General features: G+C 40.8%; 1 protein-coding gene and 2 long non-coding RNA genes across 3 annotated transcripts; all 3 read left to right on the top strand.

The window, feature by feature from the left end:
- The first annotated feature begins 3,933 nt into the window (after positions 1-3,933).
- LOC146581123 (uncharacterized) lies at positions 3,934-4,880 on the top strand. Its single transcript, XR_014891303.1, has 3 exons — positions 3,934-4,131; positions 4,291-4,349; positions 4,434-4,880. It is a non-coding gene; the product is annotated as an uncharacterized LOC146581123 (long non-coding RNA).
- Positions 4,881-5,041: 161 nt separating this feature from the next.
- Positions 5,042-8,837, top strand: LOC146581122 (mitogen-activated protein kinase kinase kinase kinase 2-like). The gene is made up of 6 exons (XM_085268086.1): positions 5,042-5,114; positions 5,248-5,319; positions 5,395-5,481; positions 5,564-5,634; positions 5,738-5,793; positions 8,261-8,837. The coding sequence occupies exons 1-6, from the start codon at positions 5,042-5,044 to the stop codon at positions 8,346-8,348; spliced, it is 447 nt and encodes a 148-aa protein (XP_085124212.1). The 3' UTR covers positions 8,349-8,837.
- Positions 8,838-23,929: 15,092 nt separating this feature from the next.
- Positions 23,930-26,559, top strand: LOC146581121 (uncharacterized). Its single transcript, XR_014891304.1, has 3 exons — positions 23,930-24,406; positions 24,757-24,805; positions 26,270-26,559. It is a non-coding gene; the product is annotated as an uncharacterized LOC146581121 (long non-coding RNA).
- Positions 26,560-27,033: the final 474 nt, after the last annotated feature.

The raw sequence follows: 27,033 nt of genomic DNA, 5'->3' as shown, positions 1-27,033 counted from the left end.
AAGGAAGCGGCCCTTGGAACACATGGGGTTCATATTCTGGCGTCTCAGGAGCAAACTGTGCCCATCACACATGATGTGTTAGCAGACATGCAGTCACACTCACCTCCAGCTGAGAAGCAGCTGTGGCTCACTAAAGGAGCAAGCCTGCGAGGTGATGTCTACTATCTTTGTGATAAACCTATATTGCCTAAAAACTTATATAGGACTGCTGCAATTTTGAGCCATGGGCTCTGCCATGTCTCAACAGCCGGGATGATAGCAGCAGTCGAACGGCAGTTTCTCACACTGGGATTCAATGCTTATTCAAAACATTTTTGTAAAGCATGTTTAATATGTTGTAAACATAATGCTCAGGGAAACCTCAGACATGTTAAAACATAAGAAATCAGGAAGGAGCAAAAAAAGCAAAAAAAGCATTTTGCTAAAAAAAGATTTAGAGCAGAAGTTTTAAAAATGAAGATATATTGCATTTATTTACAATTAAAAACACACAGAGCAGAAAGTGTGTTACTGTTTTACATCCACAGACACACAAGAAAAGAAGCAGGCAACATGAGGTCAAGTTATGGCAATTTTATTTTTGTATGTCAGTACATGTATTCAGAATAGAGTTTTTAAAAAACAAACAAACGTCCCAAGTAAAGTTTGGGGGCATTTTTGTGAAAGAAAGGTTGAGAGAGGGGGAAGGAGGAAGATGCTGCTGGGTCAGTTCTTTCTCAGCAGTCTGCTCCAGAATCCCCTCCTGTCCTTGGCTTGCTTTTCTTTTGCCTTCAGCTCTTTTAAGGTTTTGTTGAGCTGCTCCTCGGCATCTTTAAATGTTTCTTTCAGCTGCTGTTTGGCCATTTTCTCTTTGTGTTTGAGGAGCTCTTTAGCTTCCTTTTTGTGCTTTTGTATTTCTTTAAGTTCATCTTTGCAGTCTTTCTTGGTCACCGTCGTTTCTTTCTTCAGTACCTTCAACTCAATTTTCTCTTCTGCAAGTTCCTCTTGCACTTTCATCAGTTCCTTCTTCATGTTTTGAGTGTAACTCTTTGTATCTTCCATTTCTTTCTTTGCTTCCTGTATTTTAATTTTCTCTTCCTCCAACACTTTTTGAGCTTCCAACAATTCTTTCTTCATATTTTCAATCTCATTTTCTGCCTCGTCTTTACATTTTTTCTCCTCTTCAAGTTGTTGCTTCACATGCAGTAATTCCTTCCTTAGTGTTTCAGCTTCAGCCATTACATTTGCAGCTTCTTGTGTTTCCAACTTCATTTTCCTTTTTTCCTCTTCAAAAGCTTCCTGCACCTCCTGTAATTCCTGCATCACATTTCCTGCCTCCTTCTTTGCAGTTTGATATTTATTTTTGGCTTCTTGTGCTGTGCTTTTCTCTTCCTCCAATGCTTTTTGAGCTTCCAACAGTTCTTTCTTCATGTTTTCATTCTCGTTTTCTGCCTGTTGTTTTCTCATCTTCTCTCCTTTAAGTTTGAGACCCACATCCAGTAATTCCTGCAATACTACTTCAGTTTCAAACTTTGAATTTTTAGCTTCTCCTCTTGATTTTTCTGCCTCTTCTTTTAATTTGACATTTTCAGCCTGTATCATTTGAAATTTAAAATGAATCAGCTGTACTGTATTGTGAGGTGAAGCACTCGCCGATCCTCTTCTCGATCTCCCTTGATTCATTTTGGCCTTTTAAACAAAGGAACCAACGTTTTGTAGAGGAGTGAAGTGAAGTTTTCGATGTTTCTTCGTCAGCTGTCGTTTGTCCTGCACAGAGATGCTGCTGTAGATGTGTCTCTAGCTGTGTCTGGATACAATGAAACATGCTGTAACTAAGTGCTTGTGTTGCACAGTTCTACTGAACATTCCATTCCATGCATGCTCCGCCCACATGGTCAGGAATGTCAGGTGCTGCATCTCCAAATGCTGCTCCCGTTGCCTAGCAATAACAGCTGTTTACTTTTTGGGGTCTGGTTCATTGTTTAATAAAGAAAACATGTCCAAGTATTGGGTGCTGAGGCTCAGCGCATATTCTAGCCTGCTGTGTGGGTGGGCAGCTAGAAATCACTGGTGGGCAACATGAGTGAGGAGAAAACTGGAGCAGCCAAGCAGGGAGCTGCAGGTTGCTGGTTTGAGTCTCTGTTCAGATGCTGGTGTCTCCTCTCTCTGAGATGTCTGCAAACAGTCCCAGATAAAACAATAAGGATAATAAACAAACACGTGACTAAAATAACAATTATGACTCTGATGTGTTTCATGTGTAGCAGGATGGCCTCTATACAGCAGTCGCTGCAAGCATCCACATCGCCACACTTACTATTCTTTAAGCAGGCGTGCTGGGCTCCTCCTAAGGAAAGTTTGAAACTTCATTTCCTTCATGCTGGTGAACTTTTTACCAAATATTTTCATCAAAGCTTCTCCATCACTGACAGGGATTGTTTGGATCTTCACACTCATCTCCACCAACCCTAAAAAATGAGTCTCACTTTGCTCATATAATGCCAGGAGTGTCTCCATATTCCACAAAAGTCTATGCAAACATGTAACAGTATCCCATATTCATAGAAATATTATTGATATTATAACAAAAGCTGTCTCCAACACAATTGTCCCAAGTGCTTTTTTTAAACAGGATTTTACACCAGAGGATTTCCCTATAGCTTAATTTTTTTTAAATATTTTGCACACAACAACAGAATCATTTCAGAAAAACACAAAATGACTGGTGTCAATATTATTTGCCCCACAAAAAAGGTCGAATATAAAACAATATTGCAAATATTGCACAGTTGAAAAAAAAAGCACTACAGCTCAGTTGTTCCCGCCCTCCTTTGTCCTCCTGTTTCCCCTCCCTCTCCCCTCCAACGAGGAGTTTGATGGTGTTACGAGTTCAAATATTGGGGATGGATACAAGAGGAAAAACCAAAATAACAACACTGGTCCGACCGGGTTGAGTCAAACGATGATTTTAATGATCACACGCGTGGGAGATGGACACCGTACGCAGACAACATCAGATCTCAAAATGGTGGAGCATTGATCAAACCCTTATAGCCTCTGGTGCCTCCACCTTATCATAAAAGCCTAAACATTCACATTCTTTCTCTCACACAGCGCCTAAGCTACGACCTTGGCTCCCTGTTTATCTGCTCCTGCTGAGATGGGGCAGAAAACTCCAGTATGTTCTGTTCTCTTCTAATCAGACAAATAAGGCGATGACTTTCTGCAAACAGTATTTCTTATAACTCAGCAGTATAATGCATCATGAAACAATATCATTCATTCACAATAAATCAGCAGTCTAATGTAATGCAAATCAGTTTAACAAATGCAAGAGTTATCACCTTCTTCTAATTCAGGAGGATAATGCAAACTAAAACTACATAATAATTCACAATCTTTAATTAGGGGTCTAACATGGCATAAAATAATATTATAATACCACACTGGCAAACTTCTCCCGATGTTTCCACTGAAGGGGTTGGAAGTTAAAAAGCGCTGAAGGTTAGGTTTGGAGTAAATCATGGATGTGCGCACGTGAGTGTGCGCATGTGTGCGCACGTGTTTGTGTGCAGCTTGTAGTGCAAACGTGCGTGCAGAATTCATGCAGACATGTGTAACTGGTCGTTTTGAGGTAGAAAAGAGTGATGCGCGGTCAAGCTGGTAGTTGAAAGTGTCAGTCAGAGTAGAAGAGCATTGTGTAAAAATGCAAGTAATAACAAAAAAGTGCAAGTCATTAATCGCATCACCCTGAAAAACCTGAGTAAGGAGTGCAGCTCCTGATGAAAGGAGGAGCACTGAAAACCAGGAAATGATGTTTCTGGAACAGTCTGATGACTGAAGCTGGATGTTTGAAGTCTCAGTGAACTGCTTGTCTTTTCCCCACAGCTCCTCCCTCAGCGATGTATATGGCTATATGTTATGAACAATGTGCTGATGTCCATATCAGGTAACAAACAGCGTGACACAAACGGAGAACATTGTGTCCACTCGATAATATGCTGCTCTAAAAAGGCTCCATCCTGCAGGCAAGTCGGCCCAGCTTTACTCGCACAGCCTGCCAGCTCTGTTTGAACAGAAAGGACATCTGCACAAGAAACACAGCAGCCTGTCGCTCAGCACCAACCGCCTCACTGAGCGGATCAGTCTCAGGTACGACACGCCATCACAGATGCAGGGAAACAGGAGCTGTAGGTGCAGCAGTGTTAATAATGTCATGTATGATGCTACCACCTGATTTTGAGGAAGGAGGATACTGTAAACCCAATTTTGTCTGCTTGTTCTGACCTGGATATTCTCTGTTGGCCACAGAAAGTTTACCATATCTGTAAAGATTCCTGACACTAAAGGTTGTAGGAGGTGCAGTGTAGGTAAGCAATGCCGAGTTACTCTGGTCAGTCTGTTTGTTCACAGAGAACAACTGCAGACACTTAGTCCTGCTCTCTCTGTTTCAGCAAGAAACCCATACACAGATAGCACATTTCTGTGCGGGGCTGTCCCATCTGGCCTGGTTTTACTCTTGTGGTATGAGCCTCTTCAGAAGTTCATGCATCTAAAGGTTTGTACAGATATGTCGAACTTGCCACCTGAATAAATGTCTTCCTTTCTAACTCTAACCCGATTTCCACAATGCAAACCAGCCATTAGACCTGAATTACATAAAAGTAGACAGACAGCATATCAAAATCTGAAGCATGTCATTGTTTTTTTTAATAACATATGCATACTTTTTATTCAAGCCCAACAAGATTTTAGAGACTAAATAAAAGAAACGTTGTATAAACGCCGTCCAAAAACACCAACAGCACCTTCTCTGGGTCCAAGCTCGTGTAACTGAATGGTTACCATGTGTTTTCTGTGCTACAGGAACAGTGTTATCAGCACACAGTTCAACGCCAGCATGCACCATTAGATCACATAGCAGACTAATTGACAGGTTTTTTGTGAATGTCTCGCACATTTCATGAAGATAATGTATGTACTTTGAGAACAGAGCTCTGTGTTAAGCCTGTCTGCAGTCCTAACACAGTGCTGCTTGGAAACACGCCTGTGCCACAACATTATGGAAAAGTGGCATCAGTCCAAAGACGTGCAGTTAGGGGACAGGTTCATTGGAAACGCTAAATTGCCCATAGGTGTGAATGTGTGCGAATGGTTGTCTGTGTCTATGTGTTAGCCCTGCCACAGACTGGGACCTGTCCAGGGTGCACCCCGCCTCTCGCCCTAAGACAACTTGTTGCAACAAGCTTCCTTCTTTCCGTGCATCAGGAGATAGTGGAGCACTCAGAGTCGTGCAGGTAACCCAGCTGGACCGAGACACTGTTCTCATCACCTTAGAAAGTAAGTCCCCTCGCATATTGTGAATCCTTCAAATGTCTTTCATGCTCATTCTCAATCTGTGTACCGTTTGGACAGGAACTGTAAAGATCGTGAACCTGCAAGGACTTCCATCCAGACAGCTGCCTGCAGAAATAGTCTTTGACTTCCCCATTGAAACACTAGGTAGAAATGATGATGTGACAAACAAAGTGAATGAGAGCTGATGTGTGTCCTGAAAGCTGAGTGACACCTCCTGTTCTGTCAGTCTGCTTGCAGGATAGTGTGCTGGCGTTCTGGAAGCATGGCCTCAAAGGGAGGAGTTTCCATTCAGATGAGGTGATGAACTAGTAAATTCATCCAACGTTGGCTGAGCTCGTATCATGTGCTTATCATATTTGTTCTAAGTCATTACACATGTGAATTTTCACTTTATGTGCAGGTAACACAAGAAATTACAGATGAGAGTCGTGTGTTCAGAGTTCTGGGAACAAACAGGTATGTTAACTGTATGCTGACAAGAGCTATCAATCACTGTGAGAAACTAGTAATTCTAGTACATCAGAAGTAATCAGGATAGTATTTTTCTTGATACTATTGTTAATAGACCTGGAAGTGATTTTCAGAGTAGCATGTGGAAGTAGCATGAATACTGCTAGCATTAATGGTAGCATTAAAGCAGGAGTCACACTAGAGTGTTTATTCTGTTGGTTACTCAGATCCAAGGATTTAGGAAATGCAGCCTATGTGTTTGCATGCAGCCCTCCAAAGAAAAACAGCCATTAAAGTTACCAACTACCGTCTACCTGACACTTTGTACAGAAAACTACTTTCCTTAGTGCTAATTTTCTTTATGCTAGTACCAAATCACAACAATAGTCACTTCAAGACACTGTATATTGTAAGGTAAAGGCCCTGCAATTATGGTGCACAAAGGTGAAAAACTCCCTTTTAGCAGGTGAAAACCTGAACCAGGCTGGGGGAGGGGCGGGCATCTGCTGCGATTGGTTGGGGGGGTGAGAGGAGGAAGACGGGACAAAGACAATCTGGGGAAGAGAGCCAGAGAATATTCTCAACTAATGATTGAATGCAGAGAGGTGTTTAAATAGATAGTGAGTGAAAAGGGCGACTGAAGAAGAAACACTTGGTGCATCACGGGAACCTGCCAGCAGCCTAGACTTAGGCTAACTAAGGGAGGATTCAGGGAAGAAAGGAAAGTTGTAATCCTAATGTTAAAAGTAGAGAGGGTGTCTGTCTCCCAAACCCAAACTGGAAGCTGGTTCCACAGAAGTGGTGGCTGTAGCTCAGGTGGGGGAGCAGGTCACCTACTCCCCGTCTACATGCCAGATATCCTGCATGAAAGTTGCTCTCCGGTGCATCCGTCAGAGTATGAATGGGTGTGAACGGGTGAATGAGGCAAGCTTTGAGTGCTCAGAGTAGAAAACCACTATATAAGAACCGGTCCATTTACCATTTACCAAGAGGGGCCTGGAAACCGAAGGGTCTGGCTCCCATTTTACTTTTAAATACTTGGAACGAAGTGCTCTAATGGGGTGATATGGTACTATAAGGTCATTAAGATAAGACAGGGGCTGATTATTCAAAACCTTTTATGTGAGGATTTTGAATCTTTTATTCTGGAGCCAATAAATGTTCTGTTTCTAGTCCCTGTCAGGACTCTCGCTGCAGCATGTTGGATTAACTGAGAGCTTTTAGGACATCCTGATAATAACCTCAGCACTTCCTTTTGATCATTTTTGTGGGAGGAGGGGACATTAACACCAGGTTTTCTCAAACAATTGACACACAACCTGTGAAAATGAATAATTTCAGTAACTACAAGTGTGTGTTTACATTTGGATCGTATAGATATCTGGCATGAAAGCTCAGTCTTCAGAAAATGTCCATTCTTTTTGATTTCTTTCAGAGCAGTCTGGAATTGATTTTTGACTAAATAATTAAAACTAATAATAATATATTACTATATTATATTACTAACAAATCCAGGACACCCCTGTTGATCCAGCAGCTCTTAATGAAGTTTGAAATAAGAATCGTGGTGAGTTCATTAGAAATATTTCACAATTTCTTTTTTAAATCAGTCATTACTAAGTGCAAAAACAGTGGGATTATATATGAGAAGGACGGACTCAAAGACTGTCGTGTATCACATATGTATTACATCGATGTCCAAAATCAATGCATCATTAATGAAACTGAAACAAAAGTACTGAATTTCATGTGGAAGACCAAACCTCAGCATTCAGGAAAGTCTTATACAGGAGCAAAGATAATGGACGTTACCCGGAGTTTTCCACTGTGAAACCAGGAATAACAGCTTAAAAATGTTTCTGTGATCTAAATCATTGTCAGCCTGGCAGGCAAATAGCGTGGACACCAAAGTTTGTGAACGTGATAACCTGAGAACAAAGACATGTAGGATTTTAAATCGGTACCATAGGTGTGTCTACTGGGAGGCTGAGGCTTAGCGCTGGTGGCTGCCAGTACTAAGTATTATTATACAACCCTTATTTTAGTTGATCTTATCTTCTTTCCTTGTGTTTCAGTTAGTTTTTACTCAAACTGGGTGTAGAAGGAATCCCTGCAAAGGTTTCTTTTTCTTCTGTGTTATGTTTTATGTATTTCTCAGCTCTTTGCTTCCTTTTTTCTACTTTAAACTTGTTTGTATGCTGGTGTGTAAATGTTCACACTTATCATAAAGTTTAAAAAAGTAGTAGGCGTGGTGATGAGCAGGAACAGGAGTAAAACTCCAGTAAGTGTACCAGTACTGTACCAGTGTGTAGCATTAAAGTCAAACTACAGTGGTTGTAGTATCAGTAGAGTAGTGTTAGTACTAGAGGTGGGAGGAGTAGAAGCAGGTGGAGGCACTGGCTTTAGGTTAGTACTGCCTTTCTCTGGCTCTCCTTTACAACTCATCTCCTTCTCATTTGCTGACAATGTGCAGAGACATCATCCTTCAGAGCACACCGACTGATGACCCGTCAGCACTGAGCAGCCTGTACATCCTGACAGGACACGAAAGCAGCTACTGAGAGAGGACACGGGGCTCATTCGACGGTGTTACCAAAGAAAAGCACAGCCTGTCTGTAACTGTGGGGTGGAAACGATGCTCTGTTTCACTGAGGCTGTGCCAGGAAACGGTTCAATGCTGGGAATGACAAATGTTAGGAAGGTATCCTGCTGACTGTCCAGCCTTCACCTGTACACAAGACACCTGTCAAGGTCCTCGCTGGGGTTATAGTTGATAAAGCTTTCTAGCTTTTCTTGTCTATTCAGCTTACCTGCTTAAATCAGACCTTTCTGTTAAAGCTAATGCAGACTCCACTGATCCGCCCGCTCAGTGTGGACGGGAGAATAACCTGAACATGGCCTCTGGGACATCATCGTACTGATGTTATGAAGCGCTCAGTCAGGTTTTCTTCTTGATCAGACTGAGGGGCAGACTGAGTGTGTTTTGGTGCCTCAACATTCAGTCATATTCTGTAAAGCCATTTTCTGTCTGCATGCTGCACATAACCTCTTTGGACTAGAGTGCTGTGACACCTACACCTTACACCTGCAGGAGCTGCTCGGCCATAGAAAGCTGCTCTGTGAAGTGCACGGCTTTTTTGCCAGTGTTGATTTTATGGGTTTAATGTAATAACTAATTTTTCACATCATCGTTTGAGTCGTAATCCCAACGAGGAAACCTGGAATGTAAAACTTGATGGACGCTCCAGCTGAAGAGTGAAGTGTCAGACTTTTAATGGATCTTTCAAGCATTAGCGTACTTACAATGGCAGAAACAGTGCCACGTCTAAAGCATAGGAGCCATCTTCATCTCATTCTTCCCATTTCATGCAAGTTTCTTCTCATCCTCAGATGGACAGAATTTGGTTTGCTGACTTCATTCAGTCACACCATACTAGAGCATAAAAAGTGGAAATAAACTGGTCAGTAAGAAAGTGTGATGCTTGAAAGTATAGCGTAAGGACAGCAGCAGCACTGCATTTACAGCTGATATGATGACTTCAGCATCTTTAAAGAACTGTGAAGGAATTATCAGTGCTAACACAACCTTAAGCACGTGATGTGACCGCATACACTGCTTACACTTTCAGTATCCTTACTTAAAGAGAACATCTCAGAAAAAAGTACAGTTAGCAAGAAGCTTTGAGAACAAGGCAGTGTTATTGTATGCTAACCACCGTGGTGGTGTAGCTTGTCCTGATAAAAAGTGAATGTGGTCACATTATACTTGTTAACTAAAATGAAAAAATAAAATAATTCCACTACATGGGTAAAGATATTTATGATATTTATGGAAAGGATACTATAAAAGTAACACTGGCCTTTCCATGAGAGAAAGTTGAAGTACAGTATGCATGTTGAGATTAATGTTTGTTTAATATGTTTTTGCTACTATGTGAAGATGTGATGTTATTAACAACACAGAATAGACAGAAATAAAGATTTTCATATCTCTTGGAGTTTTATGAAGAGTTTGTTGGGTTGTTCTTCTTTGAATGTGTGGATCGATGCTTCTGCGATTTATATCTTAATCCTTCAATTTGTAAAAAACATTTTGAATTCCATTTGAGAAGATAAATGAAGGTTCTTGCGTTCAAGTGGAGGCTCTAGCAGACTGAGAAAGTAACTGCATAACTGGTCAAAGGAGCTTGTAAAGAAAAGCGTCTGGACTTCTTTAAGTTACTTGAAGACGTTTCACCTCTCATCCGAGAAGCTTCTTCAGTTCTAAGGTCAAATGGTGGAGAGTCCCAGATAACTGCATAACTGTGTTATTCCTGCACCCATAGCAGCAAGTAAGTGAAGGCAGTGATGAGCGCTGATGAGTTCTCAGATCACTCAGTCAGTCTCTGAGCGTCACCTTTATTGTGATCGCGCACTTTAAGCTTTCATGCCTGTATTTTTGCACAGTTGTGATAATACTGTATTGAAAGAAATCTGTGCACAGACGAACATGGGGTGGCTTTGCTCAGGTAGTAGAGGAAGGTGCTTCAATCCCCGTCTGCATGCCAAATATCCCTGGGCAAGATACCAACCCAGAGTTGCTCTCCGAATGTGTGTGAACATTACACAGAAAGTGCTTACAGAGAAAAGTGCTTGCATACACCTGAATAAGGCAAGTTCTTTAAAGTGCTTTGAGTACTATATAAGAACCAGTCCATTTACATCGCCAAAGCACTCAATACTCTCTTTACAAAGTTCTCTGTAGTTTGTTTCTCCAGCACCATATTTGACCGCGGTCAAGTGAGCCCTCACTTAGGACGACACAGTCAAGCCAGCCGCACCTAAAATGTTGTTGCACTATTCTTATGCATATTACGGTACGGGTGCCGACTGGCTTAGAAACGCAGTCTTTTGTGTCCTGACACTATTGTACTTCACAATCCACTCCCAGTTTTGGTTCATCTCCACTTTTCACCCTGTGATCCACAGCAAAAATTACTGTACGATTCAGAGAAAATTTACAGTAAAATTTACCCAATATACAGTCCTGTACTTTTAATATCCTCATCTTTGAGCTCAGATTACACAAAAACTGTAAGAGGTGACACTGATATTTCACTGGATTCTGACTCTAGGCCATCTCCACTTTTTACCCAGTGAGCCACACCCAAAATTACTGTACTGTTTCTGAGATTGCTGTGTTAACCCTCTCAAGGCAGGCGTTGCAGATTTGCAACAGTTAAAAGCTAACAACCTGATCACCCCACATACATATTTCATGAGTTTTTTTTACTCAGAAGTACCACTGCAGGTATTCTTTTGTGCATTAGCAACAAAAACTTAATTTGAGCCTGAGAGGGTTAAGCATGAGTATGACAAAGGCTAAGAAAATATACTGCCTAAAATAATATCAAATTTAAACAACAAATTACAAAATTGCCACACCTGCTGTTATTGCCAGGTGTTCGATAGAGCATTATTTAGTCATAAAAAATACATATCACTGAAATATCATCAGTAAAAGAAATACTCTCACTATGTAAGACATGTTAGCAAATTCAGTTAATAGTCAAGTCAAGTCAAGTTTATTTATAGAGCACATTTAAAAACAACCAAGGCTGACCAAAGTGCTGTACAGTAAATACAGATAAAAATACAATAGAACACAATTTCGTAATAACACCTCGCTGATAAAAATAAAATAAAAATATATAAAACAAATAAATTAAACCTTTCTAAAAGCCAATGAAAAGAGGTGAGTTTTAAGAGCGGTTTTAAAAGTTTCTAGGCTTTTGGAGAGTCTGACGTGAGGAGGTAAACTGTTCCACAGTCTGGGTGCAGCCACAGCAAACACCCTCTCTCCCTTTGTCTTTAATTTATACCTGGGAACATCTAAAAGCATCAGGTCGGCTGACCTCAAAGATCTCCTGGGGCGATAAGTACTAAGGAGTTCTGACAGGTAAGAAGGTGCAGTGCCATTTAAAACCTTAAAAGCCAGCAATAAGATTTTAAAATCAATCCTAAAGGCAACTGGGAGCCAGTGGAGAGAGCAGAGAACCGGAGTGATGTGGTCTCTTTTTTTTGAACCGGTCAACAGGCGAGCGGCAGCGTTCTGCACCAGTTGAAGGCGATGTAGACAGGAACGATCTAGGCCAGCATAGAGGGAATTGCAGTAGTCCAGCCGTGAAGTAATAAAAGCATGGACCACTCTTTCTAGATAGTTCCTGCAAAGGTAAGACTTGACTTTGGCTAAAATCCGCAAATGATAAAAAGATCCCTTAACTACAGAGCTGATTTGTTTATCAAGTTTAAAAGCATTGTCAAAAATATCACCATTAATAAATAATGTATCAAATCTATACAGATGTTTGAAGGTATAATGCAAAGCATGTTTGTTTCTTATGGCTTACAAATGTGTTTGCCTTTAACATAATTTACATTTTATTTATACAGTTTCACAGACGAAACAAAATAGGTTTCCTGAACTGTTCTTCGTGGCCTAATTTTGAATCCTTTTGAGGGTGATGCATTATCCATGAAGGTGGGCAATTTGTTCGTCGATCTCTGACCCTCGCTGACTCTGACGCCTCCTAATTCTGCTTCCAGCCTCGCTGATTAATTTGTTGTCACTGATGCTGTCACCAGTTGTACACAACATCTCTGTTTGTCCACCAGTCTAATCTGTAATTCAGGTGAACCCAGAATTACCTGCATCTTTGTAATGTTTCAGAAAATATACACTATATGTTGATGGGCTTTGTCCCACTTTTCTTTCCTTTATAATCTCTGTGGTTTTAATGACAATTCATATACAGATTGTGGAGGACATTTTATTCAACACTCAAAAAAGTTCCTCACCAGCAGACTGAAGTACAATTTCAGCCCACAGTTAATAAACCCATCCAATGCAGCGTTATCAGAGAAATTATGCAAGTGTTATGTTTGTATGTACTGGTAATCTATTTATCATTTATCATGATTCCTGCTCTGATGATTACTTTCTTCTCCTTCTGTAATTTTAATAGATAAAGGATGTGCACAGACGAACGCTGGAAGTCCAGCAGTTCATCTAAACAAAAGGCACTTAGACTAAAACAGATATTGTCAATGGAAAATTGTATGTAGTAGTCAGTATAATCTTTTAGTGATATAAGTTTGCTTATGGTAGGATGCTGTTTGTAGTTATTTGGTAGTGACAGGATGTGTGATTTTTAGCAGGCTTGGTTCACCCCCACATCCTGGGAGCATGGGAGAGGTCGTACCTTGTTTTATTGTTTTAACGTAGCTATGTCTGTTTTAGTCTAAGTGCTTTAACTGCTGGACTTCCTCACCGTGCCATCTAGGGTGGGGGAGACTACCCTCTTTATGACCAAGGATGTACCTTTTGTGCTTTCATGTTATATGACCCTTTGATCAACACACACACACACACACACACACACACACACACACACACACACACACACACACACACACACACACACACACAATGGAGTATAAATAAAGACCGGGGCAGTTCTCTCACTGGAGTCTCTTAGAGTGGAGGCTGCCCTTGCTAGCAAGAAGTTCTGTGTGTTTTCTCTTCTCTGAGTCTTTACTGAAGAAGTGTTTTAGAACATTTTCCCTAACATTTACAGATACGTTTATCCTACCATAAATCAATAAGACAAGGTACGACCTCTCCCATGCTCCCAGGATGTAGGTGTGAATGCCAGAACACTCTGGAATGCACACCAAGCCTTTGCAGACTATTAAGGATCAAACCTCTACCAATCTAAAACTAATTATAAAACTAAGCATATATAAGTAGATATTTCTAAGCATAAATGATAATCAACAATACAAAACCTGACAACCTGTAAATTGTAAATACTGTAAAACCACTGTCATTTAATGGTCGGGCATTGCACAGCTTCAAGCATTTCACCTCATGTCATACTGGGTATGGTTGTGTGTGTGACAAATAAAATTTGAATTTGAATTTGAAAGTTTTTCCAGGTGAGTTTGATCCAGGAGGGTCTGAAGCCAGAGTCAGACAGAGACTGTGCAGAGACTGTAGAAGGACAGAGCAGCAGCAGAGCAGTCCAGATACACTGATGATCCTCTGTCAGATCCAGAGGGACACACAGGGATGATGCTGGACTCTACATTGTGTCTGACAGTGGAGCTGTTCTCAGAGCAGTTCACTCTGCAGCACTGACAGTCATCTGCACTTCTTCTCATTCCTCTGTCAGTCACTGCTGGATGAAGCTCTCCTCTCCACCTCCCAGTAACATGGCCCAGTCAGAGCGTCTCTACACACAAGCTGCTGCTGCTTCAACCTCTCTGGATCATCAGGACACAGCTCCTCCTCTCTCAGCACACACACCGTCCTGTTTACCATCATCACCTCCACCTGCAGAGAGAAGAAGGAAGAGCAGAGGAGATAAACGAGTGTTTCCAGAGACTCTTCATCAGCTGTCAGTCAGTGATGCAGCACATCCAGTATAAAGAGCAGCAGGGACTTCAGTGCTGGGACTGTACTAGGACTCATTGTTGCTTCACTTTTTCTAATCTTTGGATTTTTATTGAAGTTGATGAAAATGTTTTTCCCTCCTAGTTTGAGTTTGGACTTTCATTCATTAGAAGAACCTTGGTGTGTCCACTCTGAGCTCTGTAGGAACCCCAACAACAAGCCCAACAATCCAGATGGACGGTTCCAGCTGTTAACTGGAGGAATTCCATCCAAACATCTGCTCTCACTAAATTCTTCCTCACCTACAGACTGTGTTCTTCACTGCTTTAAACTTGGAAATGAATGCAGTCATTGGTCTGCGTGCTGCTTTGTTCAGAGAGCTGATTGGCTGTTGACAGTGTTTGATCAGAGCGTGTCAGCCATTACTATGGTGACCATAAAGGTCAGAAACAGGAAGTGTTTGTGTCCAATCCTGAAGCCTGTCACCATTCTCCTCTCACAGCTTCACTGAGAAGCGGCAGCTTTACAGGAAACACTGGATCTTTGTTTCATACTGACTGTGTTTAGTACAATACTGCTGACAGCACCACCCACTCACTCCATCACTCTACTGACCTCAGAGTCTCCAGTCTGTAGTCTGGACTCTGAAGATCAGACAGCTGCTTCACATCTGGATCCTTCAGGTTGTTGTCCCACAGGTCCAGCTGTCTCAGATGGGAGGGGTTGGACTTCAGTGCTGCTGCCAGATAATCACAGCTGATCTCTGACAAACCACAGCGACTAAATCTGTATAAAGAATGAAAGATGTAAGTTTATTAGACAAAGTGTGAGCTTGAAATCATTCAGTGTTTCATCATCTGTTCAGAGCTGAAGAAGGTTCAGAATGTAGAAGTTTAGAAAATGGAAACTCCAAACAGCTGAAGCCAACAGGAAGCAGCTTCAAACAGGAAACTGTGCAGAGTTTCAGACTATATGTCCTGATGCAGCCAGTTGGATTTTGGAGATTTGAATCTCTGTTCTGTGACTAAGTCCTTGAATCATTTCTTCCAGTTGGTCCAACAAGACAGACTAAGTGTTGGACATGTGTTGTGGCTCCATTAGGGGAGCTTCTAAATGTGATGTGATGGCCCCTCTGGGTCTGTCAGGTCACAGCACTGAAGAGAGCTCAAACTGGGCACACAGTTGTTCCAGTCTGGACCAAAGACTCTATACTGGGACTGAGGGACTGCTTTGACTGCACCCACTGGGACTTTATAAAGGCTCATGTTCTCACTTAGATCATCGATTTCTACTTACATTTCTTTCTGGGAAAAATGGGGAGTACTTTGAAAACAGGAAGTATTTTCCCCAATAAGCAGCCCTGGATTAGTAAATCACTCCAACATGTTCTCAGGCAGAAGAAGCTGTCTTGTTATGAGGGAGAAAAGAAAAAGATTGAGGCACAGAAACTTGTTGAAAGAGAGATAAAGCAGCTAAAATCAGGTGTAAAAGTAAAGCAGAGGATGAGCTGAATAAAGGACACTCAAGGCTGGCTTGGAAAGGAATGAAGTCCATGGTGGGGATGCAGAACAAGGAGCAAAGATGAATGTGATGCTGAATCAGCAGAAGACTTGGACTCATTTGATTCCAGCTTTGATATCATTGATTTCAACGAAGAGCTTTGTGATTGCAGCAAAGGGCTGGTAGCTCTGAGAGTCCCACTGATGAGGTGTTTGTGTGGAAATCTCTTAGTGGGACCAAAGAGAGAAAAAGCCCTGGTCCTGATGCTGTGGGAGGGAAATGATTGAAGTGTGCTGTGAGGAACTGACTGGGAGATTTTCACACATTTTCCAGTCCTCCTTGGAACAACAGGAAGTTCCCAGCATATGGAAACAAAGGTTAAGTGTCCTATGGCACTCAGTGATGATGGTGCTGTGGCCCCACCACCTCCACCTCTTTGTAAAGGAACTAACTGTAATCTGAAGCTTCAAATGGAACTAAGACTTCCTCCACTAGGTGGCAGTGTCTGATGAGAAAGTGTTAGTGGAGCTGGCCTGGAGTCAGAAACAGGAAGATGCAGGATTTGGGCTGAAATGGGGAAAAGTGGTTCGCACTAGTGCCTTAAAGCAAGAAGGTTGTAGGTTGAAGCTTGTTGGCCTTTCTGTGGAGGTTGGATGTTCTCCCACAGTCCAATGAAATGCTGCTTAGGTTCATTGGTGCTTCTAAATTGGCTGTAGGTGTGGATGTGAGAGAGTGCTTCTCTGTCTCTCTCTGTTGGCCCTGTGATGGACTGCTCACCTGTGCAGGTGGACCACGCCTCTTGCCCTATGACAGCTAGGGCACAGGCTGCAGCTCTTTGAGCCTAAGCTGAATAAACAGTTAGCAAAAATGATCCATAGATGGCCTGAAATCCCCCAATTAGCAGTTTGGTAGATAGCTATGACATGCTAATCCCATCCAGCAGCTGTAGAATAGAATAGAATAGAATAGAATAGCCTTTATTGTCATTGTACAGAGTACAACGAAATTGGAGTGCCACTCCCTTGGTGCAAGTTTCAATAATAAATATAAATGTAAGATATAAAAAGTACAAAAAAAAACAATCATAAGTACTCAAACAATAGTATGTACAATATATACAGGATAGCAGCATTAATATAATGACAGTATGAATAGCAGCATAATATAATGACAGTATGAATAGCAGCATAATATAATGACAGTGACGGTATGGAATAGGTTCAATTGTTTTTCTGCTTATTTACTACGGTGATAGCTCTGGGAAAGAAGTCAACCCCGAATCTGTTTGTCCTGGTTTTATGTGACCTGTACCGTCGGCCTGACGGTAATAGTTCAAACAGTTGGTTGCTGGGGTGAGAGTGGTCCTTGATGATATTACCAGCTCTGCTGAGGTACCGAGAGTTTGCAGTGACCTCCAGGCTGGGCAGAGAGCAGCCAGTGATCTTCTGGGCTGTGTTGATGACCCTCTGCAGTACTTTCCTGTCCACAGCTGAGCACCCTGCATACCATGTTGTTACGCCGTACGTTAGGATGCTCTCTATGGTGGCTCTGTAAAATGTCACCAGCAGCCTCTCCTCCAGGTTGTTCCTCCTGAGCACTCTCAGAAAGTGGAGACGCTGCTGGGCCTTTTTAACCACCGCTGTAGTATTTGCAGTCCAGGAGAGGTCATCAGATATCTGCACACCCAGAAACCTCATGGAGTGTACCCTCTCCACACAGCTCCCGTGAATGTAAAGTGGGGCCGGGTCTGCTCTGCCCTTCCTGAAGTCCAAGATAAGTTCTTTAGTTTTCGTGGTGTTCAGTTGGAGGTTGTCAACTGAACACCACTCAGTCAGTCTGTTGACCTCATCTCTGTAGTCCGACTCATCCCCCCTTGAGATGAGTCCAACCACTGTGGTGTCATCCGCGAACTTTATGATGGTGTTTGAGAGATGGGTAGGGGAGCAGTCGGATGTGTAGAGCGTAAACAGGAGGGGACTCAAAACACATCCTTGTGGAGACCCGGTGCTGAGTGTGATGGTGCTGGACCGGTGGGGGGCGGGTCTGACAGACTGTGGTCTATTTGTCAGGAAGTCACTGTCACTGTTCATAGACATAAACTACACCTTTATTGGTGCTATTTCCAAGCACATTGTGCGCTGTCGGTCCTGCTTGCTACACAAGAACATTCAATATTTAGTATTTACTGCTGTTTACACTTAGCTAGATTAACGTGATGGTCAGTGGCGGTCCTAGCCTGTTTGGCGCCCTGGGCAAACACTCTCTATGGTGCCCCCCCCCCCTCCCCCACACACAAACACACACACACATAAAACATATTAAGGATTGTATGTTAACATAAAACTGTTGTCGAAATTCACCAGAGAAACACACACACATGAAGAGAGAGAGAGAGTATGCATTGTATGCAGACGGCTACCAAACAGCCATCATAATTCGTCACACAATGAGAACAGGACAAATCACAAATTGACAATGACTAATTAATGTTTTAAACTGTATTTGTTAACAATTTGAAAAATAAAATTTGCTGAATGAATGATCAACAGTTGTTGTTGCTGTGCAGCAGTGGGAATACTGACAACTGTCACTGGATCATTTAATGTTGAAGAAATATATTAAACCAGAGGACGACTTTTTTTTTTCTTTAATTCTCCGCTTTTCCAGTCTCTTCAATTTGTCTTTTAGAACACTCTACTCACCATATCAGGAAATGCTAAGATTTGACTAATGACTGCTTGAGAATCACTGGGCATAAAATAGTATTTTTTCCTGCCAAACTGTGTTACATTTTGAATTTTTGTAGATTAATTTAAAGAATTAAGAACAAATGATCTGTTTTGTGACAGGCTATTAATAACAAGCACCTAAAGATAATTTAAAATTAATTATTTGCAACATTGTCTGTTTTTTGTACACACAACATGGTTGATTCTTTTGAGTTAAGCACTTTTTTGTAACGGTGACAGTGTAGAAGTGAAAAAACACTGCCATCATCAGGTCAAACTTGAAATTTCAAAATTACTCTACAAATTTTATCCTGCAAATTGTCACTGAGGTTCTGTAATGACAGGAAAAAGATTTATGGAATGTTTATTTCCTTGAAAGTGGATCAAAGCCAAAGTAAAATGTATTTCTGTAGCTGTTGACCAAAGTGACCTGCTCTCCCTCTTGAGCTACAGCAACTCCTAATGTAACATTAAGTAAGATAAATACCACCTAGAACCTCTTGTACTATACAGTGTTTGTGTAGATAAAGAACTCTATGAATGTTTCTTAATCACTTTAAATAAATAATCATAAACAACCTCCAAAAATTCTGCTTGATCTGCTTGCAAACTGTCAGGGGTTAGTACTTAAAAAATTTATATATGAATGTACTACACAAAGGGAGTTCATTTGGATTTTTATGAACCCCAATTTTACAGGGAGTGCAGAATTATTAGGCAAATGAGTATTTTGTCCACATCATCCTCTTCATGCATGTTGTCTTACTCCAAGCTGTATAGGCTTGAAAGCCTACTACCAATTAAACATATTAGGTGATGTGCATCTCTGTAATGAGAAGGGGTGTGGTCTAATGACATCAACACCCTATATCAGGTGTGCATAATTATTAGGCAACGTCCTTTCCTTTGGCAAAATGGGTCAAAAGAAGGACTTGACAGGCTCAGAAAAGTCAAAAATAGTGGGATATCTTGCAGAGGGATGCAGCAGTCTCAAAATTGCAAAGCTTCTGAAGCGTGATCATCGAACAATCAAGCGTTTCATTCAAAATAGTCAACAGGGTCGCAAGAAGCGTGTGGAAAAACCAAGGCGCAAAATAACTGCCAATGAACTGAGAAAAGTCAAGCATGCAGCTGCCAAGATGCCACTTGCCACCAGTTTGGCCATATTTCAGAGCTGCAACATCACTGGAGTGCCCAAAAGCACAAGGTGTGCTATTGCACACCTTGTGATGTCAGAGACATGGCCAAGGTAAGAAAGGCTGAAAGACGACCACCACTGAACAAGACACACAAGCTGAAACGTCAAGACTGGGCCAAGAAATATCTCAAGACTGATTGGTAAAGGGCAGAGAGCTCCAGTCCGACTCAGACGCCAGCAAGGTGGAGGTGGAGTACTGGTTTGGGCTGGTATCATCAAAGATGAGCTTGTGGGGCCTTTTCGGGTTGAGGATGGAGTCAAGCTCAACTCCCAGTCCTACTGCCAGTTTCTGGAAGACACCTTCTTCAAGCAGTGGTACAGGAAGAAGTCTGCATCCTTCAAGAAAAACATGATTTTCATGCAGGACAATGCTCCATCACACGCGTCCAAGTACTCCACAGCGTGGCTGGCAAGAAAGGGTATAAAAGAAGAAAAACTAATGACATGGCCTCCTTGTTCACCTGATCTGAACCCCATTGAGAACCTGTGGTCCATCATCAAATGTGAGATTTACAAGGAGGGAAAACAGTACAACTCTCTGAACAGTGTCTGGGAGGCTGTGGTTGCTGCTGCACGCAATGTTGATGGTGAACAGATCAAAACACTGACAGAATCCTTGGATGGCAGGCTTTTGAGTGTCCTTGCAAAGAAAGGTGGCTATATTGGTCGCTGATTTGTTTTTGTTTTGTTTTTGAATGTCAGAAATGTATATTTGTGAATGTGGAGATGTTATATTGGTTTCACTGGTAAAAATAAATAATTGAAATGGGTATATATTTGTTTTTTGTTAAGTTGCCTAATAATTATGCACAGTAATAGTCACCTGCACACACAGATATCCCCCTAAAATAGCTAAAACTAAAAACAAACTAAAAACTACTTCCACAAACATTCAGCTTTGATATTAATGAGTTTTTTGGGTTCATTGAGAACATGGATGTTGTTCAATAATAAAATTATTCCTCAAAAATACAACTTGCCTAATAATTCTGCACTCCCTGTAGACTGGTCAAGTTCTTCTATACCAAACTCGCTCATACATGTCTTTCTAGACCCTTCTTTGTGCGCTGCTGCACAGTCATGTTGGAACAGGAAGGGGTCATCTCAAAACTGTTTCCACAAAATTGGGAGCATGAAACTGTCAAAAATGTCTTGGTATGTCTGCGTGTATTTCAAAACATGTAGCTCTCCGACTTTATATCCTGTACGAGAGTTTGTCTTGTATTATGTTCAAATGTTTAATAAAAACGTGTATCACTCATTGATAAAGAAGAAAACTTTGAAGAAAACTCTGAAATTATCCCGATTAGTGAAGAGTGTGTCGTTTCCGCAGCACTATTCTTTGTTTCTATTTAATGTATTTAAATCTAGTATTGTGTAGATTCACAATGGTCAGAGGGCCCGGTGGCGCCAGTGTCCGGCAGCCTCGCCTCTGTCAGTGCGCCCCAGGGTGGCTGTGGCTACAATGTAGCTTGCCATCACCAGTGTGTGAATGTGTGTGTGAATGGGTGGATGACTGGATATGTAAAGCGCTTTGGGGTCCTTAGGGACTAGTAAAGCGCTGTATAAATACAGGCCATTTACCACTCAATGAGAATGATCATCACGTGTTCTTACATGATATTGTAAGAACTGTATTTAAATAATGTAATGGAGAGCAGAGGATCATCACACTTTTTTCATATAAATGGTAAATGGCCTGTATTTGTATAGTGCTTTACTAGTCCCTAAAGACCCCAAAGCGCTTTACACATCCAGTCATCTACACACACATTCACACACTGGTGATGGCAGCTACATTGCAGCCACAGCCACTCTGGGGCGCACTGACAGAGGCGAGGCTGCCAGACACTGGTGCCACTGGTTTCACCCAAAACCTCTGGTGATAATGACCCACACTTTTTTTCACACCTTGGCTCATGTTATGAAGCACATGATTAATAGTGGTCAGCAATGCACTCAAATACACTAATAGTATTTTAGTGTGATTTAAAATGGGGTAGCACAGTTACCTGCAAGAAGGTCCTGAGTTCAATTCCACTATCAAGCCGGGATCTTTCTGTGTGGAGTTTGCATGTTCTCCCCATGTTTGTGTGGGTTCTCTCCGGGTACTCCGGCTTCCTCCCACCGTCCAAAGACATGCAGTTAGAGGGGATAGGTCAATTGAAAAATCTAAATTGCCCATAAGTGTGAATCCATGAGTGAATGTGAGTACGGATGGTTGTTTGTCTCTGTGTGGTAGCCCTGCGACAGACTGGCAACCTGTCCAGGGTGTACCCTGCCTCTTGCCCTAAGATAGCTGGGATAGGCTCCAGTGCCCCCCGCAACCCTGAAAAGGATAAGCTGAAGCAAATGGATGAATTTAAAATGGTCTAAAATAATTTTTAGACCATTTCACTCATTGGATTTATTTCATTTTTCTGACAAATAATATTTTGATGAGACAAAATGTTCTGATGAACAGAAAATACTTCTTTCTGTAATATTTATTCTGTATAAACAGATTATACAGGAAACACTTGGGCTGATGGATTGTAGGTTTCCAGGTTTGGCAACTAGATCAAAACGTGGCACAGCTGGCAACCTAACAAACTTTTATCCACACTCCTAAAAGGTTGATTCTGTTCATCTGGCTGAGATTTTCATCAGTAATCTGGGACATTTAAAAGTTGATGTGTACCGTAAACCTACGCATACAGATCAGAATTTAATGTTTGACTCTCTTCATCCACTGAAGCATATACTGGGTGTCACCAGGACGCTGCAACATAGAGTGAACACCATCCCTACAGACACAGTGGCCAGGGAAGCAGAAGAACATCACATCAAGAAGGCCCAGAGTAAATGTGATTCAAGATTCTTTATTTGTCACGTGCATGGCTATACAGGTATAACACACAGTGAAATGTGACCTGATACACTCCTCGACTGTGCAACGAAAAAAAGAGAAAGACAGAACTTTATATACAGTGAATGAGTATATACAAAGAGGACATTATGTGTTGCAAGTGGGTGAGTTATGTACATTATATAAATAGAAATAAAATAAAATAAAACAATATGGAAAATTACATCTTGTGCACATTGTGTGGGAAGGGTGTTAAAATGTCATGTGCTATAGCGAGGCCAGAAGAATCAGGATGATATGAGAATATATGCACTGCACTACACACTGTATATAAATGCCACTTGTTTTGCACATATTCAACTCTGTATATTTTATATATTTTATTATTTTTATTATTTATTTATTTATTTTTACTATTTAATTTGTAAAAATGTGTATACACACACACACACACACACACACACACACACACACACACACACACACACACACACACACACACACACACGTAGGAAAATATTTAGTATACACATCCAGAAATGCATACACTATTATATATTGTACATATATTTATTAGTTTCAGGTTGGCCATTCTTGTATTTTGCTCGTTTGTGTTGTTGTGTTTGCACATCTCTGTTGCTTGTGGGGCTCGCACACAAGAATTTCACTCGCATGTGCTGTGCCAGTGTGCCTGCACATGTGATGTGACAATAAAAGTGATTTGATTTGATTTGATTTGAATATGATAATGAGTCCTGTCTCAGTCACTTAAGGATAATAGGGGGGTGGGGGGCACCCGTCCCATCCCAGCAACAGATGGGATGGGTCCTTCAAAATCTCTCACATCTCTCCACAGCACCTGTATAGAAAGTCCTGAGGATCACTGGAGAGACCCTGAACTTCCTCAGTTGTCGTAGGTTGTACAGGCACTGCCTAGCCTTTTTGGTCTGGACCTGAATGTGGGCAGACCATGTCAGGTCTGAGGAGATGTTGACACCGAGATACTTGAAGGACTGCACGCTCTCCACTGGAGCTCCATTAATGATAATGGAGGCTATCCCAGCTGGACATATATATATATATATATATATATATATATATATATATATATATATATATATATATATATATATATATATATATATATATATATATATATATATATATATATATATCTACAGGCCTTTGGAGCCGAGGATCGCAAGTTTCATTCCCGCCTGGGATGTCTGTATCCAGTAAGGGTCCTGAGGCTAGACCCCCTATGCTAAGTGAGCCTACTGCAGACATGAGCGAGACAGATTTTTTTTTATAGATATATATAACATATCAGAGGGGCTTTTAATAAGATATATATATAAAAAAACCCTCTTTACATCTGCTAATGAAAGTGAAAATGAATGAAAATAAAATGCTAGAGAAAGGGCTGTGTGGAGAGCTGTTATAAATGCATGATCTGTTGATCTGTTAGAGTTTAAGTTGAGTTTAAACTACATACATCTTATGTAATACTCAATACAAATACACTATGAACACCTTCATCTTGTTGAATTTAATATGCTGTGTGTATTATATTCTGACAAGATGAAATGTAAATGTAACTGATTTTGTTCAATAATGAGTTTGAGTGGGTTTTATTTCTTTTATGTCATTTTTGATTTCGTTGTTAGTTATTATTTTGTTTTGTTTATGACTTTGAATAAATAAAGTTTGGAGGAAAAAACACCAGTGGTTGTTATCCTGCTGGGATTTGTGGTTCATTAAATACTTGGTGTTGATTTTTAAATTCACTTCTGGAACCTTATGAAGTGGAGTCAGCTTTGGATACCATGGGAACCATTGGTGCATCTCTCAGAGTTCAGTGAAGGCAAGCATTAAGCAGGACCAAAACAAATGTCCCTCACATGCCAAGGGTAAGAAAAAAACTGGTGGTCAGTGGTAGTTTTAGTAAATCAAAGGACATTCAGTGTTTTTTTTTCCTTTTAATTGTGTTATTTTCAATTGAATTCATGTTTCAGGTCCAGTTTATCTTTAAAACTAGGCACAAACACGAGACGAAATGTCTGTAAATTTGTAGTATCTAACTTGATTATCTTTCTTATTGCTACTTTAAAGTATTTAATCATATTTTCAAGCTAAATTTTAAAGGTACATATGTTGTTTTTCATTTATGTGCTTGGATGAGAAGTCTTAACATCATTGTTGTTTTTAAGGCAGTATTTGGATAATTTTTCTCTAAACTTATTATCTTTATGTTTGTCAGAGCTGATTCACTGAGTAACACCAGCAGCCAAATGCTCACAGTGGCAGAGGTAAGTCACTTTAACGTGACACATTAGATAAGGAAGAGACATGGCATTCCAAGTGTAACCCACCTAAAATTGCCTCATGAAAATTAACTGCTGATCCCGAGGAATGCCAGGTAGGTGGCACTATGAGATTATGTAGTGCTTGTGAATTTAAATAGCGAAGGAAAACGACGTTAAGGCTGTATCCCAATTCGGGGTCTGCAGCTTTAAAGTACGCAGCCTTAACGGTCCTCAAGGTCCGCGTACTCAAAGACCGTTAAGGCCGGAAGTGCGAGGCTTGAAAACGTTTCATACAGCTTTGTTTGACAGAAATGAAGGAGAACATATTTTGTACATTTGTTTCTACATGAGCTCTGTGTGATTTGATAAGAATCTGAGGCTGAGACCACAGGACTGTACAAACATGATTGTTGGGCTTCATTTCTGTACTGAACAGTCATTTTAAGATTAGCTAGTAAATAACAATTAGATAGTGTTGTTCATGAGACTAAAATCATCTCACTTTGGTAATGTAACTATAATATGGCCAATATTATAGTTATTATATTAATCATTATTAGTTATTACAGCAGTGAGTTTGAACTCTGTGTCAAATACTGAGCTTCAGTAAAGATTCAAGTTGCAGTTATTTATTTATATCACCTTAAATCTTCACTCAAAGACAAGTATCTGTTACAGTGTATATATAGATGTATCATACATAAGAGACAAATGTTGTTCTTTTAATGTGTTGGCATTACTAAATTTGGCTCAGTGCTTACATATATGTGTAAAAAGAAAATGTACGAGCTGTGATAACTGTTTCTGATAGAATGAAGAGTAGACTTTGCTGCTCTTAACTTTTTACTGTCCACTTTCTGCTGTGAACAAACAAATTTCCTATGTGTGGGACTAATAAAGGTTTATCTTATCTTATCTTATGTGAAGGTGAAAGGTAAACTTCACAGTGACATAAAAATGTTCCCAAAGGGGCCAGGGGAACAGTTAATTTAGCATTTTTGGCATTACAGGTACAGCCAGGATATATTTTTACTTACCTTTCACTAAAATTGCAGTTTCCCTGCTGACTCCAATTATGGAATCAGATGGGGAAGCACAGAGTTTCCGTTGTTGAATAGTGGGTTTGTGTATGCATTTGGTGACGTGTGAACAGGATTACTTTGCTTACTTGTAAATAGCCTGTTTAAGTTACATATAAATGGGTAAAAAACATGTATAATTAATATGCAAAATATTGTTGGGGTAATGAGCATGCTGACTGCATCAAAACATCTTCTGACTACAAACACGTTTTTCATCCCTCACCTGGCGGGAGGAGTTTATGAAAGAAGGACACAACAACTCTTCAGTAATTTCCCATTTCCACTTTTTCACAACACCTCAGTCTTTGTAAGGAGGAAGTCTATCAGATCAAATGGTTGTAGATTGTTGTTACTCTGTCCATCTCTTCTTTCTCTTTATATACAGACCGGGAAAATGCAAAGAAGACCTCACCATAAGAAGGGGGTAGATTCAACTGAAGAACAGCTGGATCTGCGCACAAAAGTTCACACCAAACGATACCTCTGTGAGCAGTGTGGGAAAATGTTCAAAACACTATTAAGTTTGAAGGTCCATCAGCGTCTGCACACTGGACAAAAACCCTATTCTTGTGATCAGTGTGGCCAGAGCTTTGCCCAGTTAGTTCATCTTCAGGTGCATCAGTTTGGGCACAGTGGAAAAAAAACATTCCTCTGTGAAGAGTGTGGAAAGACCTTCACTCACCGAAGTCCTTTGAAAAGACACCAATACACCCACACAGGAGAAAAACCATTCCCCTGTGATGAGTGTGGAAAAAGGTTCTCTCACTTAGGGAACTTGAAAATGCACCAGCGTATTCACACAGGAGAAAAACCATTCCCCTGTAATAACTGTGGAAAACGCTTCGTCCAAGCAATTCATTTACAGAAACACAAGTGCATGCCACAGGTGTAGGAAGCATCCTGCCCTACATCGGCACTTCCACAAATGTTTATCAACCCATTAAAATAATTTGCAAGCATATTAACATGTTGTCATTCTAATTTCATTTTCAAATGAAAGCCAATGACAGGGAGATATTTTCTTTCTTTTCTAAGTGCATGTCTCATGTGTCTTAGTTATTGCTTCTTTTGATAGAGTTTTCAGATGCACTGATCAAAGCTTCACTCTCTGCAACTTGGCAGAATTGTGAGGATTTTGTTTGACTAGAG

Source organism: Mchenga conophoros, linkage group LG3 (genome assembly GCF_057382185.1).
Source record: "Mchenga conophoros isolate Kocher_MC1m ecotype Shallow Benthic linkage group LG3, M_conophoros_male_GT1.1, whole genome shotgun sequence".
NCBI classification, from domain to species: domain Eukaryota; kingdom Metazoa; phylum Chordata; class Actinopteri; order Cichliformes; family Cichlidae; genus Mchenga; species Mchenga conophoros.
Note: the sequence above shows the minus strand (reverse complement) of the source record. Positions and strands in the feature narration are given on the sequence as shown.

Bases quoted from the DNA above. Each gene is read 5' to 3' on its own strand.
- LOC146581122 (XM_085268086.1), top strand. From the start codon at position 5,042: ATGGAAAAGTGGCATCAGTCCAAAGACGTGCAGTTAGGGGACAGGTTC. The intron at 5,115-5,247 runs GTGTGAATGTGT...TCCGTGCATCAG, and splicing joins AAACGCTAAATTGCCCATAG to GAGATAGTGGAGCACTCAGA. The intron at 5,794-8,260 runs GTATGTTAACTG...GACAATGTGCAG, and splicing joins AGAGTTCTGGGAACAAACAG to AGACATCATCCTTCAGAGCA.